Below are 16,093 nucleotides of genomic sequence, written 5' to 3'. Positions count from 1 at the left end.
ACTTCCATAATAACTTTCCAAATTCAAAATAACTTATTTAAAAGTTAATATTAATAAAAGTCCTTATATTTTAAGCTCTTTTTTCAAAAGAACTTATTTAAGAAATTTAGCCAAACTGACTCAACCAGGTTAAAATATTTTTTAAGTAGCCTGGTTTATTCAAATAGAGTAAGGCATATTCTTATGTCTAATGAGTTTTTTTGTTTTACTTTTTTTCTGTACTTATGATACGTGTTTTACATTATTATATTTTACAATCAAATGAAAATTTAAAATAACCAAATATTTAGCCACGTCAATTTAAAACGTCACCTCATATTTGGATATAGACAAAGAGGGTTTGTTTGAAAATCTAATTATTATTATCTTTCTTTTTATTGGTCAACATTCCCTTTCACGTTCTGATTAATATAATAATGGTGCCATCTGCCAAGCTTTCTGGAATAAAAACACCAATATTGACTCAGTAACACATCAATCATCTCATTGTCATTGACTTTGAGAATCTTCCATGGTGAAATCATTTCTTAGTTTCTTACCCAATCATATATTAATAATTACAAGCTTTTAAATATTCATTTTGGACGGAGCAGTAAAAAAATTTCATATTTTTTTTTCTATGAAAAGAAAAAACTTTGCTATGTACATTTTGAATGGACTATAACAATTTGACCATTGAATTTGTGGCAAAACTATCTTTCTTTTCTTTCATGAATATAGTAAAAGAAAGGGTAAAATATATTTTGTCCCTGAAGTTTGACAAAAATTTTAAAAATATTCTTAAGTTTTATTTTGTTTCAATTTTATTCCGAAAGTTCTCGATTTGCATCAAATATACTCCGGACTGCTAAATTTTCAAAAAATTTAAGACTAATTCAACAACAATTTCATAACAACCCTCAACACAAGCAAAGCAAGCATAATTTTCTTGCATTATTGTTAGATTGGTCTTAATTTTTTTGAAAATTTAGCCGTTAAGGATATATTTGATGCAAATCGAAAATTTTTGGAATAAAATTGAAATAAAATAAAACTTAGGAATATTTTTGAAATTTTTGCCAAATTTCAGAGATAAAAAATATATTTTACCCTAAAAAAAATTATTTGATGAATTTATTTTTTGCACTGTAAAATTTTTTTATATAGATAATTAATTGTATATTATCGCATTAATTAATATTTAAATTTACTAGTAAAAATTTATTTAAAATACATATATTTAACTATATAATTTTTTTTGAATTATTAATATCAAAATTAAACTAGTATTTAATATTTGCAGATGGAAAAATAAATTTATTTACTTAGCAGTAGCAGTTAGCAAAATCTTTTTTCTTCCCTTATTTATTTAATTTTTTTGAATTCTTATTAGTTATTAGATCTTGTGTTTTTTTTTTCCTACACAAAAAATAGTAAAAAATGAAAGAAAAAAAAAAAAAAGAAAATTAGTAACTTGATTATAGGTTTGGTCGAAGGTTGGGACCCGAGAAAAATGAAAAGGAAAAAGAGAGGGTAAGAAGAAAGTGCATATATTCTTTGTTTCTCGATCGACGATAGTGGGAATACGCAATCAACGTTAGAGATTTAGGAATTAGGAAAAAGCTTTCATTTTTACTCTTTTCAGTTTTCCCATTCCAGCACTTACTCGCTTCGCTTCACCGCTACTAGGGTTCGCTTCGCCCCCCTTTCCATTTTCTGTACAATTCTCTCTTCAGGTTCTTCTTCTTCCTCCCTTGTAATTCCTCTCTTCACCTACTATTTCTCCCCTTCAAGTTATCACATTTTTTTATAAATTTTTTCTCGTTTCGATTCATACACTTATGTTTTGTTAGACTTGAATCTATGGATCTTTCAAAATCCTGCGCTTTTTTTTCTTTCTATTTTTGTAATTAAAAGTTGAATCTTTTATATCTATTGATTAGACATAAATGTTGCATCTATTGTTTTCTGGCGTTGGAGATGGTAGTTTTTTTTTTTTTTTTTTAATTTATTTGTTTTAGCTGACCCTGATTGATTTTTTGTATGTGTGCGTTAGATGTGTGCCTATGATAAAGGAAGAACTTGAGTAGTGAAGATCTTTGGAAGGAACTAAAGAAATAAAATTTTGGTGATATTGTTGGTTAGTTGTTTTGGATTGAGATCCAATGGCATGGTTTAGAGCTGGAGCCAGCATTGCAAAGCATGCAATTAGGAGGACCCTTTCTCAGAGTAGATCCTCGTATCTGGTGTCAAGGGCTAGGGTCTTCCCATCATCACAACCACCACCACCATCACAGGGTAGAGGATTCCACACCACTCTTTTCAAGTGCAAGGAGCAAGCTGCGCCTGTACCCCGTGCTGTGCCCCTTTCAAGGTTGACCGATAGCTTCTTGGATGGGACAAGCAGCGTGTACTTGGAGGAGCTTCAGAGAGCTTGGGAGGCTGATCCCAACAGTGTTGATGAGTCATGGGACAATTTCTTTAGGAACTTTGTGGGTCAAGCTGCCACATCGCCTGGGATTTCTGGCCAAACAATTCAGGAGAGTATGAGATTGTTGTTGCTGGTGAGGGCATACCAGGTGAATGGCCACATGAAGGCCAAATTGGACCCTTTGGCTTTGGAGGAGAGAGAAATCCCTGATGATTTGGACCCTGCCCTTTACGGTTTTACTGAGGCTGATCTCGATAGGGAATTCTTCTTGGGGGTGTGGAGGATGTCTGGCTTTTTGTCCGAGAATCGTCCTGTGCAAACCCTTAGGTCCATTCTGACACGGCTAGAGCAGGCTTATTGTGGAAGCATTGGATACGAGTATATGCACATTGCAGACCGCAACAAGTGTAATTGGCTAAGGGAGAAGATTGAAACCCCTACCCCTACACAGTATAACCGGGAGCGCCGTGAGGTTATTTTCGATAGGCTTGCTTGGAGTACACTGTTTGAGAACTTCTTAGCCACCAAGTGGACTTCAGCAAAGAGGTTTGGACTTGAAGGAGGTGAGACACTTATTCCAGGCATGAAAGAGATGTTTGATCGCGCTTCTGATCTTGGGGTTGAGAGCATAGTTATAGGAATGGCACATCGTGGAAGACTGAATGTATTGGGTAATGTTGTTCGGAAGCCACTCCGTCAAATCTTTTGTGAGTTTAGTGGTGGTCATCAGCCTGAGGATGAAGTTGGGCTTTACACAGGAACTGGTGATGTTAAGTATCACTTAGGAACGTCTTATGATCGCCCTACACGTGGTGGCGGGAGGATACATTTGTCTTTAGTGGCAAATCCTAGTCACTTGGAAGCTGTCAACCCTGTTGTTGTTGGGAAAACTCGAGCAAAGCAGTACTACTCAAATGATGTGGACCGAACAAAAAACATGGGTATATTGATTCATGGAGATGGTAGTTTTGCTGGACAGGGCGTCGTCTATGAAACCCTGCATCTTAGTGCTCTTCCAAATTATACTACGGGTGGGACTATACATATTGTCTTCAATAATCAAGTTGCATTTACAACTGATCCAAGGTCTGGCAGGTCCTCACAGTATTGCACTGACGTTGCCAAGGCTTTAGATGCTCCTATCTTTCATGTGAATGGTGATGATGTGGAAGCAGTTGTGCATGCCTGTGAACTTGCAGCTGAGTGGCGCCAGACTTTCCATTCAGATGTGGTTGTCGACTTAGTGTGCTACCGTCGATTTGGTCACAATGAGATTGATGAACCATCTTTCACGCAGCCTAAGATGTATAAGGTTAGCCCTTTTGGTTATTATGCCTTTTGTACTTTCTTCTTTTTATATGCATGTGGCTTTGGGACTAATTAATTGGACTTGCAACTTTCTCCTCTATATAGGTCATCCGCAGCCATCCTTCAGCACTTGAGATCTATCAGAAGAAGCTACTGGGAACTGGGGAGGTGACAAAAGAGGACATTGATAGAATACACAAAAAAGTCACTTCAATTCTAAATGAAGAATTTTCAGCTAGTAAAGATTACATTCCAAAACGAAGGGATTGGCTTTCGGCGTATTGGCTTGGTTTCAAGTCACCTGAGCAGATTTCACGTATCCGAAATACTGGGTATGGTACATTTCATGTTCCTTTTCCATTGGTATTTTCTGTTATCTGTACAACACTGCTGAAATATGTGATCTTTTTCCTGCAGTGTGAAACCAGAAATTTTGAAGAATGTCGGGAAAGCAATCACAACCATCCCGGAGAATTTCACACCTCATAAAGCAGTGAAGAGGATTTATGAGCAGCGTGCCCAAATGATTGAAACAGGGGAAGATATTGACTGGGGTTTTGCAGAAGCACTTGCTTTTGCTACGTTGGTAGTTGAAGGCAATCATGTTCGATTAAGTGGTCAGGATGTTGAAAGAGGAACTTTCAGTCACCGCCATGCTGTAGTCCATGATCAGACAACAGGGGAGAAATATTGCCCCCTTGACCATATTGTCATGAACCAAAATGAAGAGATGTTCACTGTCAGCAACAGGTAATCCTTCCGTTTACAGAGATGTAGTCATCTTGTTTGCCTTTGCCTGTCTTTTGGGAGTTCCAACTTCCAATTTGAAAATACATATGCCGAATTTCTTTTAACTGATATATAGTCATATTATTTTATTAAATTGTTATTTTGGATTCCTCGTGCTACTGTTATTTTTATTATAAAATGAAAAAGTCAATTATAGTAAACTACAATAAAAGATTATGTAATTATATATATATATTTTTAGTTTGATTTTGCTCTGAAGGCTCAAGCTTCTGAGATGTGGATTAATTTCTTGCTGATAAGTTAATCATGAATATTTTGTTTTCTCTTGTAGTTTGTTTTATATTTTAATTCTAATCTTTGTTTTGACTGACTTATATGTTATATGTAAGTAAAGTTGTTTTCACATTAACCCAGATGACTTGAATATTTTAAGTCTATCTCTGTTATGACTTCATATGATTGTTGCTCATTCTGTTTTCTCATTTCCCCTATATTCCCACTTGATATTTATATTTAACTAATGATGGATTATTTTGGTATTACCTTCTGGCTAAGAAAACTTTGAATCATTGTACAGTTCACTTTCCGAGTTTGGTGTTCTTGGATTTGAATTGGGTTACTCCATGGAAAATCCAAATTCACTGGTGATCTGGGAGGCGCAGTTTGGTGATTTTGCTAATGGGGCTCATGTGATATTTGACAATTTCTTGTCTTCTGGTGAGGCTAAGTGGCTCCGTCAGACTGGGCTTGTCGTGTTACTTCCTCATGGTTATGATGGCCAAGGCCCTGAGCATTCAAGTGCCAGATTGGAACGCTTCCTTCAGGTTTCCTCGTCAATCTATATTCTAATTTCTTTGAACTACTACACTTGGCTGTTGGATCTTTTTGTTTTAAAATCCTTTTAGTGCAAACAAGCAATTAACCTAAATAATGCTATGCTACTGATTACTTATATGACTTTGCCTTTTCTTTGTTTCATTTGCTCTGTTAATTCTCAATTTTATCTGTTTTTAATGGCAGATGGCTGATGACAATCCTTATGTTATTCCTGAGATGGATCCAACTCTTCGGAAACAGATTCAGGAGTGCAATTTGCAGATTGTGAATGTCACAACTCCTGCTAACTTCTTCCATGTTTTGCGGAGACAGGTTGGTAAAATTGTTTAAATAGTTAGTTTTGTCACTTGAAGTTATGTTCCTTACTTTTGTCATAGTATGCTGCTTTCCTTCTTTCAGATACATAGAGAATTCCGCAAACCTCTCATTGTAATGTCCCCTAAGAACCTGCTTCGTAGTAAGGCTTGCCGATCAAATTTGTCCGAGTTTGATGATGTCCAAGGACACCCAGGTTTTGACAAGCAGGGAACCAGATTTAAGCGCCTCATAAAGGACCAAAATGACCACTCAGACCTTGAGGAGGGTATTAGACGCCTCGTACTTTGTTCTGGAAAGGTTTGTGCTACTCATATTAACAACCTTTTTGTCATATTGCCCTTTATCTTAAAAAAAAAAAATTAACTTCTTTTATCTGATGGATTTTATTAAATAGAGAAGAAGAAAGGAAACATTGATTTTATGCAGTGCTTCAATGACACACATGTTTCTTATATCCCTTGCAGGTTTACTATGAACTTGATGAGCACAGAACAAAGGTTGAGGCAAAGGATGTTGCAATATGTAGGGTGGAACAGCTTTGTCCTTTCCCTTATGACCTTGTCCAAAGAGAGCTTAAACGATATCCTAGTAAGGGTTTTTATGTCCTTTCCCTTCTGAATTGGTTCTGATTCCTTTATGAACTAATTAGTAAAAGTTTATGTTTATATATTACTTTTTTATGTTTAACTGGAAAATTGCATTTAACATGAGGATGGTAGGGTTTAAATAACAAGTTATGGTTATTTGTCTTACACTTTATTATGTTTGTTTCTACCAGATGCTGAGGTTGTCTGGTGTCAAGAAGAACCAATGAACATGGGTGGATACAGTTATGTTCTTCCCCGGCTTATTTCTTCCATGAAAGCCGTCGGCAAGGGAAGCTACGACGATGTCAAGTATGTCGGCCGTGCTCCATCGGCAGCCACTGCCACCGGTTTCCTCAAGGTTCACCAGAAGGAGCAGGCTGAGATCGCCGAGAAAGCCCTTCAACGCGAACCGCTCAATTTCCCATACTAAAATGATGACTTGCAATGTTATCCACGTAAAGAGCAATAGTTGGAAGATTGCTTTATATCTCTTAATGATTTGCTTTTTGAATTTTGACCTTCTATAATATCCTTCTTTCCCTGAAAAAAATGTCAGGTATTCTGACTCGGTTGTATACTTATGCAGAGTTTTTTTCTTCTTTTTTTCCCCCTTTCCCTTAGTTGATAAGAGGTCATTGCCATATAGAACCCACAAAGGCTTCTTGCCTTAAAGTGTTGATATTTTTCAAACTTTTTGTTTCCTATAATTTGTAATTTGAAAATGCATCTTCAATAATTTTTGTGATTCCGGTGGCATTATTGCTTGGTAGAATAGCCCCGGGAACTTGGCCAGCATTCTCTCCTATAAATTTTTCTTCTTCAGCTTTCATTATTACCATTACTGCTACTACTACTACTTTCTAATAACTCGGATATAGTCCATGTAAGCTTGATATATATGACTTTCTGTGAAAATAAGTAAAATTCTTCTTTTGGTTTGAAGTTAACGAAAATGGTTAGAGGTTACAAGTGATACAAGTGGAGTATGATGAAATTTTAAGAAAAATTAAAGAACATTATAGAATTTAAGTTTGGTTTAGAATCAAGTTTGATCCAAATCTATGATGCACGAACATTGACACGGATACAGGACACGTCGACACGCGAATTTTAAAATTTTATATGACACGGGGACACACATACATACTTCATATATATAAAATATAAAGTATTTTTTAGATAAATCGTAATGATATTTTGATATTTTATTGATATTAAAATATAAATTAGATTTTTTAATTAGTTTTAATGTCTTATTTTAACTATATCAAGTATTTAAAATATTTTTTTGTTTAATAAATAATAATATATACTATATCTAAATTTATTTTAAGAATATATGTTAAAAATAAGATTGGACATGCTGACACGTGATGGTATTTAGGTGTGTCCAAGCGTGTCTAGAGAAAAAATTTTTATTTTTTATTAAGACACAGTTGGACACAGCAGACACGCGTGTCGGACGAGTGTCGTGTCCGAAATATGTCCGACACGCGGACACGATAACTCAGCGAAGTGTCCATACTTCAGAGATGCAAATAGTTTTTATCAAGTTGGAAGACTCATGAAACTACTTGACAAGTTGTTCAACTTGCAAAGTCAAAAGTTCTAATCAAAGATTGCAACTTGATAAAGATAAATGTAAAAGAAGATTCTAGTACACACTTGTACAATTTATATAAGTGGTTTATACTTTATAATGTGCAATTTGTACATAAAATTAGCAAGTGAAACTTAAAGAGAAAAATAGTAAAGTCTTTTGTATGTATAATTCCTTTGCATGAATTTTCATAATATGTAAGAGTATTATAGACTTCTCTATATATTAAGAGATTGTGATTTTACTACTTTGTCATATTATTTTCAGTATTATTTATATTCTTGTTTAGTTTTATCTATTTCTCGTATGCAAATTTTAGTTACGTCATTTTGTCCCTATTAACTCTGGCTATCTAATAAAATTAAGAATACAAGTCACTAACCATGTGTCATACTACAAATTATAAAAGTAATTTTATTTTCATATTGTAGCCATCTTTTTCAACGAGATAATCCAAATCCTTATCTGTTAATGGATTTCTTAGTGAGATAAAAATGCAGGGAAGTTGGAAGAAGAAATAAAATAAGGGGAAAACAAGAGAGTGGTCTCAATAATCAACAAAGATTATCTCACAAAGGAGATAAGTGATTACAAATTTTAAAACTCTTGTCATACACCTTTTGAATGAGTGATTAATATTATTATTAGTTTATTGTGTTATAACTATAGTATAAAAAATACAAAAAAATATATGTAAACTAAAAATCAAATACTAAATCAGTTACTATATATTATATTGATTCACATAATTTTTTAACTAAATAATCACACTTATCATAGTAAAATAATCAAACTAATAATAAATGAATAATTAAATTTGTCTATAATAATATAATAAAAACGTTTATACTTGGTTTATTAGTGGCGTAAGATTTTGAGAAACCATGCAACACACATCAAATAATATGGATTGAAACTAATTTTCCTTACTTGGATATAGATATTTTATATAAAGTTCCTATTGTTATTCTTATTGATTACTCATATTATTATTATTATTATTATTATTATTATTATTATTATTATTATTATTATTATTTCGACTATTCTACATATATACTAAAATTAGCTAATTTTTTTTTATATTAGAGAAGTATGTGAGTTGTGCTCGATTATGGTGTATAAGTGTTAGACACAGGTGTAGAACAAGAAAAAATTAGACTGTCCGATTTCTTTATTAAAAAATTCGTTGACCACAAATTGGACCGTCCCATTAGTTTTTATTTTTTTTTTAATTTAAAATAAAATCGGACCCTCCGTTTACATTTTTTGTTTTTTAAACTGAGGGTCCGTTTACAATTTTTGTTTTTTTTTAATTTTTCCTTTAAATGAAAATGGATCCTCCGTATTTAGATTTTTTTTTTAAAAAAACAAAACGGACCCTTCGAATTTTATTAAAAAAATATTCTTTTATAGATTCTCTCTAATCGGACCGTCCGAGTTCCTTATTCTAAATCTCTCGGTCCGATTTCAGCCCCCTGACATCACATGCAGAAAAAACACTCCTATTCTCCATAATGCTGTATCACCCCACACCTTCCTCCATATTAAAAATAAAAAGCGACTAAAATCAGCTACCAAGTCAGTTATTAGTATAAAATATATATTGGAATATAAATAAATATTAAAAATAAATTAAACCACACATATATTTATAAATAAATATATTAGTAATTGATTATAATGGCTAATTTTAGTATACAAATAACATTTTTGTTATTATTACGAAGACCAAAGAAAGCACACCTTTTGGACTATGGTGGTATTTCAAATTTTTAGTTAATTGTTGATAGATACATTACACGTCTACACTTATCAATACAATTTCAAGTGGCCAACTGTATTAATAACAATTCCAATAGACAATAAAGACAGAGAAAGAAGAAACATTTGGCATAGATTCTTTATTTTCCTTTCCTTTTTTTTACAGTACCTGGCATAGATTCTCTTTCCTAATTTGGCTTCTAGTCTTTTCCATATACTGTGCATTTGAAGACGTGGACATTAGAGTAGTCAGCAATGGACCATTTTTGGTAGCAAATCCTCACACAAATTCATATTAATTATTGAAAGAATTTTCAAGTGTACTGTCATATCGGTGTATTAGTGATTTTTAAACGTTGATCTTAATTATATATATTATATATATTTTTTATAATTAAAATCAACGGTTAAATAACTGAAACACCGGTATAACGGTACACTTAGAAAATTTTCTTTGATTATTAATAAATGAAAAAGGTTCATAGTTATCACTTATCAGTAACTTTGGTAGGTATTGTTAATTTGTGTAGAAGAAGTAGCTATTTAGAATTTGAATTTGACTAATTTGACTCACAAAATTATGATTTTTTTTTCTAATATACAATGATATTAAAAGCTGTCAACATCAAAAAGCAGGTTATCTTATTTGTAAAAGAGCATGCAAGTTCTGTCTATCATTGTCTAGAATAAACTCAAAAAAGCTACAACTCTTTTTTGTCACAAATTCTACTTCTTTTGTACATGCACTTGAACTAAGGGCAGTAGTACTTACAACTTGCAAAGGTAAGAGGTTTCTCATGAACATATCTACTCTCTCAATGTTGTAGAAATCACTTGAGATAATCTCTTGTGAAATATCTTTGACTTTGGCAATATATTGCATTCTAACTCAATGGATCTTGATATAAATGTTACCAAGATATGTTTAATTGTTGATATACCAAATTTATTAATTTATACTATGACAGATATTTTGGTCTATCTTTGATTCTGATAAACCAATGTGCTTTTTTTTCAGTATTTGGTGAACATAGGTTCCTTGTGAAGTGAATTTGTAGTGAAAACTCAAAACTATGGCATGGTTTAGAGCTGCTACTGTTATAACTAAAAGGAAACTTCTTCAAAGAAGTGCATGGAATTTTGCACCAAGAATTCAAGTACTTTCTTCACAACAGAAAACCTTTCATGCCACAAATTTCACACCAAAATCACAAGTTGTTGCTCCTAGTAAGCCAAGCCCTGTGCCTCTTTCAAGGCTCACAGATAGCTTCTTGTATGGAAGCAGCAGCACATACTTGGAGGAGCTTCAAAAGGCATGGGAAGCCGATCCGAGCAGCGTCGACGAGTCGTGGGACATCTTCTTTAGAAACTACATAGGCCATGACACCTCAAGAATCTCTCAGGTTTCAACCAAACAGATTCAAGAGAGCATGAGTTTGATGTTGTTGGTAAGAGCTTATCAAATGTATGGTCACATGATAGCAAAATTAGACCCTTTAGAATTGGGACAAAGACAGATTCCTCAAGAACTTGATCCTGCAAACTATGGCTTCACTGAATCTGATCTTGACAGAGAATTCTTCTTAGGGGCATGGAAGATTTCAGGGATCTTATCCGAGAATCAACCGGTTCGGACCCTTAGGTCCATCCTAACAAGGCTTGAAAAGGCCTATTGTGGCACCATTGGGTATGAATACATGCACATTGCAGACACTGAGAAATGCAATTGGCTAAGAGACAGAATTGAAAGTGAAGAAACTGCGAAATTCGACAGAGAACATTGCTTGGTGATCCTAGAAAGGCTTGCTTGGAGTTTGAAGTATGAGATGTTCCTTGGCACCAAGTGGAGTTCAGCTAAGAGATTCGGCCTAGAAGGCGCCGAAACACTGATTCCAGGCTTGCAGGAAGTGATAGATAGAGCTGCAGATTTCGGAGCTGAAAATGTAGTTTTAGGCACAACACATAGAGGCAGAGTTAATGCTTTAGGCACAGTGGTTAAGATGCCGTTGCGCAGAATCTTCTGCGAATTCAACGGCACCTTAAACTCGCCGGACGAAAGAGGATACACTGGAACTGGTGATGTTAAGCACCATTTAGGTGCCTCTTATGATCATAAAACTCGAAATTCAAAGAATGTGCATATTTCATTAGTACCAAATCCTAGTCACTTAGAAGCAGTGGATCCTGTGGTAGAAGGAAAAACTAGAGCTAAACAATATTTTTCAAATGATTCTGAAAGAATCAAGAACATTAGTATTTTGATTCATGGAGATGGTAGTTTACCAGGACAAGGTGTAGCATATGAAAGTTTGCATCTAAGTGCTCTTCCAAATTATTCTACTGGTGGAACTGTTCATCTAGTCCTCAACAATCAAGTTGCTTTTACAACTGATCCAGATTCTGGAAGATCTTCTCAGTATTGTACTGATATTGCAAAAGCCTTCGATTCGCCGGTTTTCCATGTAAATGGGGATGACATGGAAGCTGTCGCGCGCGCCTGCCAGCTGGCAGCTGAGTGGCGACAGACTTTCCATTCAGATGCTATGGTTGATGTGGTTTGTTATCGCAGATTCGGCCACAATGAAGTTGATGAGCCATTTCTTACACAACCTATGATGTATAAGGTAAGATTGAACTCTTTTTTTTTTCTCTTGAAATTTTTCTTAGCTGCTAAAAAGTGTTACTTGTGGCACAAGTAATAGTAATTTCTTGAATGCAGGTTATTAAGAACCATCCTACAGCTCTAGATTTCTATGAAAAGAAGCTTGTAGAATCAGGAGTAGTGACACAAGAAGAGGTTGATGGAATACACAAGAAGATTAATAAAATCCTCAATGATGAATTCTTGGCCAGCAAAGATCATGTTCCGGATCGAAAGGACTGGCTTTCTGCGAATTGGACCGGATTCAAGTCACCTGATCAACTTTCACCAATTAGAAACACAGGGTATGTGATCCTTTTCAGCTTAAGGGAAAACAAAATAATCAATTCTCACCTTTTTTGTTAATTATATAGAATATTTTTGTTATAGATGCATTGTTTTTGGAAAGTTAAACAAACACACCATTAGTCCTTATGAACTATGATATTTTCCACAAAGAATTCAACTTATATATACATGTATGCTCTTATGCAGGGTGAAGATAGAGACATTGAAGAAAATTGGCAAGTCAATTACAACTCTACCAGATAATATTACACCTCATAGAGCAGTGAAAAAGTTCTATGAACAAAGGGTTCAGATGCTAGAGAGTGGAGAAGGCATAGATTGGGGTTTTGCAGAAGCACTTGCTTTTGCTACATTGATAGCAGAAGGTAACCATGTTAGGCTGAGTGGTCAAGATGTCGAAAGAGGTACATTCAGTCATCGCCACGCAATAATTCATGATCAACAAACTGGTGTGAAGTATTGTCCTCTTGATCATGTTAATCCAAACCAAAGAAAAGAAATGTTCACAGTAAGCAATAGGTAATAAAAGTTTCATAATTCCTATCTCAAGCTTTCCTTCAATCATGGCTAGACCTAGACTACTATACTTTTACTCAATTTTCGATTAGATTTTCATAGTTTAATTGGAAATTGAGTGAGACTATAAGAACTTTTAGCATAATTAAACCTTTAATATTTTTACTTATATGTGTTCTTGGTCTTAAATTTGAACAAAATCTTCTGTTGTTATTATCAACAGCACTCTTTCAGAGTATGGTGTAATGGGATTTGAATTTGGTTACTCAATGGAAAATCCACATTCCTTGGTGATGTGGGAAGCTCAGTTTGGTGATTTTGCCAATGGAGGCCAAGTGATCATAGACAATTTCCTGAGCTCCTGCGAGGCGAAGTGGCTTCGCCAAAACGGCCTTGTTCTGTTGCTTCCTCATGGTTATGATGGCCAAGGACCTGAACACTCAAGTGCAAGATTGGAACGTTTTCTTCAGGCAAAAGATTCATAATTGACACCATTTTCAATCATATACTTTTGTTAACTTATTAAATTTATAACAAAAGGCTTAGTCCAAAAACTAAGACATTGATTATTCAATGCTTTATATTGCAGATGAGTAATGAAAATCCTTTTGTTATACCTGAGATGGATCCAAAGGTTACCAAACAAATCCAAGAATGTAATTGGCAAGTTGTTAATATCACAACTCCTGCTAATTACTTCCATGTTTTGCGACGCCAGGTATATATATTTCTTCTTTTCTGTTTATCTGTTACTGTCATTTTCTAGTATATTCTTAGATCAATGTATCTAAATACAATGAAATATACTTTTCAGATACATAGGGAATTCAGAAAGCCTCTAATTGTGATGTCCCCTAAGAACCTTTTACGTCACAAGGAATGCAAATCAAAGATATCTGAATTTGTAGATGTTGAAGGAAATGATGAACATCAAGAGAGTACCAAATTTATGCGCCTTATAAAGGACAAGAACAACCATTCTCAATTGGAAGAGGGTGTTAGAAGAGTTATTCTCTGCTCTGGAAAGGTTCTTTATGATCATGATTGAAGTTATATTTCTTTATTTCAATAACAAGATTGGTAGTTTTCTAAGTTTTCATTGTTTGTTTTGGTTTGTTTCTCTCTTCAGATCATAATATCAATAACTTTAAAGGAATGTTCTTAGTTCATTATATCTGTTACTCTTACATTTCATTGTAGTATTTAATAAGCATTGAATGTATTTACAGGTATATTATGATCTTGATGAAGAACGTGGAAAGATCAATGCAAAAGATATTGCAATTTGTAGGGTTGAACAACTTTGTCCCTTTCCATATGATCTCATTCAACAAGAGTTGAAAAGATATCCAAGTAAGCATCAATTTCTTGCAAGAAAGTACAACATTGATTGAAGTTATATCTCCATAAATGTTTCAATATGTTCTAACTTATAAAAATTTGATACTAAATAACATTACTTATATACTATGATGCACGGACACGACACAGGACACGCAAACATGCGAATTTAAAATTCTTATAAGACACGGGGATACAACATATATATAAAATATAGAATATTTTTTAGATAAATTGTAATGATGTTTTGATATTTTATTGATATTAAAATATAAATTAATTTTTTAATTATTTTTAATATTTTTTTTAATTATATAAAATATTTTTTAATAATTAATAATATATACTATTTCTAAACTCATTTCAAAAATACATGTTAAGAATAAAGTTGGACACGTCGTAATGGTATTTAAGTGTGACCAAGTGTATTTGGAAAAGAATTTTTTATTTTTTATTAAGGTACGGTTAGACACAGAAAGACACGCGTGTCAGACAAGTGTCGATGAATATCGTGTCCGAAATGTGTTCGATACGGCAAATCAAAAAAAGTGTCCGTGCTTCAATTCATAGCTTATATATATGTGCTTAAGTACTTTCTTTGTGTTTATGCACTCTTAAATCATATATTTGAATATAAATACAGATATAAGAGGAGTATCATTGCATCGTTCAAGTTACTTGTGATACAAGGCATTGACTAATTTGACACATTCCTTTGTTTTTTCAACTATTAGATGCAGAGATAGTTTGGTGCCAAGAAGAACCAATGAACATGGGAGCATATTATTACATGTTACCACGTCTTTGGACAAGCATGAAAACATTGGGAAGAGGATCCATGGAAGACATCAAATATGTTGGTCGTGACCCAGCTGCAGCCACAGCAACAGGGTTCTATAAGATTCATCAGAAGGAGCAGAGTGAGCTTGTTCACAAAGCCATGCAAAACCAACCAATTCACTATCCATTCTAAAAATGCATTTTTCCTTTTATTATTATTATTATTATTAGTATTTGTATAGTGCAAAGCCACAATGCTTTTTTTCTCATTTGGTATTGCTTTTATTTAAGACAAACTCTTGGTGGTTAACAATAATTATAAAATCGCATTATACTATTATTTAAAGTGGCTCTATCTTTGATTTTGAAAACAAAATAAAATCGAGTATACAACTTAAATGTTTTATATAATTAAAAGAAATTAGAAAACTTTGTTGAATTTGTTCAGAAACTTTACAAATATGTAAAAACATGATATGTCTTTATTGCAAACAAAATAAAATAAATAATATCTATTCAAGGTTAATGAACATTCCTTTTTTGTTTTTTGGGCCTTATGCACACTCCTAATATGTGCTACAATAAGACTATGCACTTATAAAGTAAATCCACTTAATAATTTTCTATCCCTGATTATCATGAGCAAATTAGGCAACTTAGGTTATCATTTTTTTTTGGAAAGGAAACCTAGGTTATCATTACTCAAACGAAAAAAGCCCATTTTGTTTACTTTTTTGTTGTTTTAACCATAAAATAAATTTTTATTGTTAGGGTAAAATATATTTTATTCTTGAAATTTGTTAAAATTTTTAAAAATGCTCTTAAATTTTATTTTATTTTAATTTTGTCCTTGAAATTTTAAAAAAATTTAAGACCAATCCTGTAATAATGCATAACAACTATATCTTGTTTGTTTTGCTTATGTTGAAAGT

General features: G+C 33.4%; 2 protein-coding genes across 3 annotated transcripts; both read left to right on the top strand.

The window, feature by feature from the left end:
• Positions 1-1,440: 1,440 nt before the first annotated feature.
• LOC107635648 (uncharacterized) lies at positions 1,441-7,005 on the top strand. 2 transcript variants are annotated; one of them, XM_021122236.2, is made up of 9 exons: positions 1,441-1,735; positions 2,036-3,722; positions 3,824-4,050; positions 4,136-4,468; positions 5,046-5,292; positions 5,489-5,617; positions 5,705-5,920; positions 6,088-6,211; positions 6,402-7,005. In XM_021122236.2, exons 2-9 carry the CDS (start codon positions 2,145-2,147, stop codon positions 6,638-6,640), a joined length of 3,093 nt encoding a protein of 1,030 aa, XP_020977895.1. In that variant the 5' UTR covers positions 1,441-1,735; positions 2,036-2,144; the 3' UTR covers positions 6,641-7,005. The 2 variants fall into 2 exon arrangements, with proteins under 2 accessions (XP_020977895.1, XP_016194657.1); XM_016339171.3 differs by having other exon boundaries at positions 1,448-1,715.
• Positions 7,006-10,098: 3,093 nt separating this feature from the next.
• On the top strand, positions 10,099-15,507 carry LOC107635647 (uncharacterized). Its single transcript, XM_016339170.3, has 9 exons — positions 10,099-10,357; positions 10,593-12,198; positions 12,294-12,520; positions 12,711-13,043; positions 13,264-13,510; positions 13,630-13,758; positions 13,855-14,067; positions 14,270-14,393; positions 15,116-15,507. Exons 2-9 carry the CDS (start codon positions 10,648-10,650, stop codon positions 15,352-15,354), a joined length of 3,063 nt encoding a protein of 1,020 aa, XP_016194656.1. The 5' UTR covers positions 10,099-10,357; positions 10,593-10,647; the 3' UTR covers positions 15,355-15,507.
• Positions 15,508-16,093: the final 586 nt, after the last annotated feature.

Source organism: Arachis ipaensis, chromosome B4, assembly GCF_059453495.1.
Source record: "Arachis ipaensis isolate K30076 ecotype BB chromosome B4, ASM5945349v1, whole genome shotgun sequence".
Taxonomy (NCBI): domain Eukaryota; kingdom Viridiplantae; phylum Streptophyta; class Magnoliopsida; order Fabales; family Fabaceae; genus Arachis; species Arachis ipaensis.
Note: the sequence above shows the minus strand (reverse complement) of the source record. Positions and strands in the feature narration are given on the sequence as shown.

What these genes read in the sequence shown, in the direction of transcription:
- LOC107635648 (XM_021122236.2), top strand. Translation starts at nt 2,145, where the DNA reads ATGGCATGGTTTAGAGCTGGAGCCAGCATTGCAAAGCATGCAATTAGG. An exon ending in ATGTTCACTGTCAGCAACAG is followed by an intron (nt 4,469 to 5,045) that starts GTAATCCTTCCG and finishes ATCATTGTACAG; the next exon opens with TTCACTTTCCGAGTTTGGTG. An exon ending in GATTGGAACGCTTCCTTCAG is followed by an intron (nt 5,293 to 5,488) that starts GTTTCCTCGTCA and finishes TTTTAATGGCAG; the next exon opens with ATGGCTGATGACAATCCTTA.
- LOC107635647 (XM_016339170.3), top strand. Translation starts at nt 10,648, where the DNA reads ATGGCATGGTTTAGAGCTGCTACTGTTATAACTAAAAGGAAACTTCTT. An exon ending in CACAACCTATGATGTATAAG is followed by an intron (nt 12,199 to 12,293) that starts GTAAGATTGAAC and finishes TCTTGAATGCAG; the next exon opens with GTTATTAAGAACCATCCTAC. An exon ending in TCACCAATTAGAAACACAGG is followed by an intron (nt 12,521 to 12,710) that starts GTATGTGATCCT and finishes GCTCTTATGCAG; the next exon opens with GGTGAAGATAGAGACATTGA.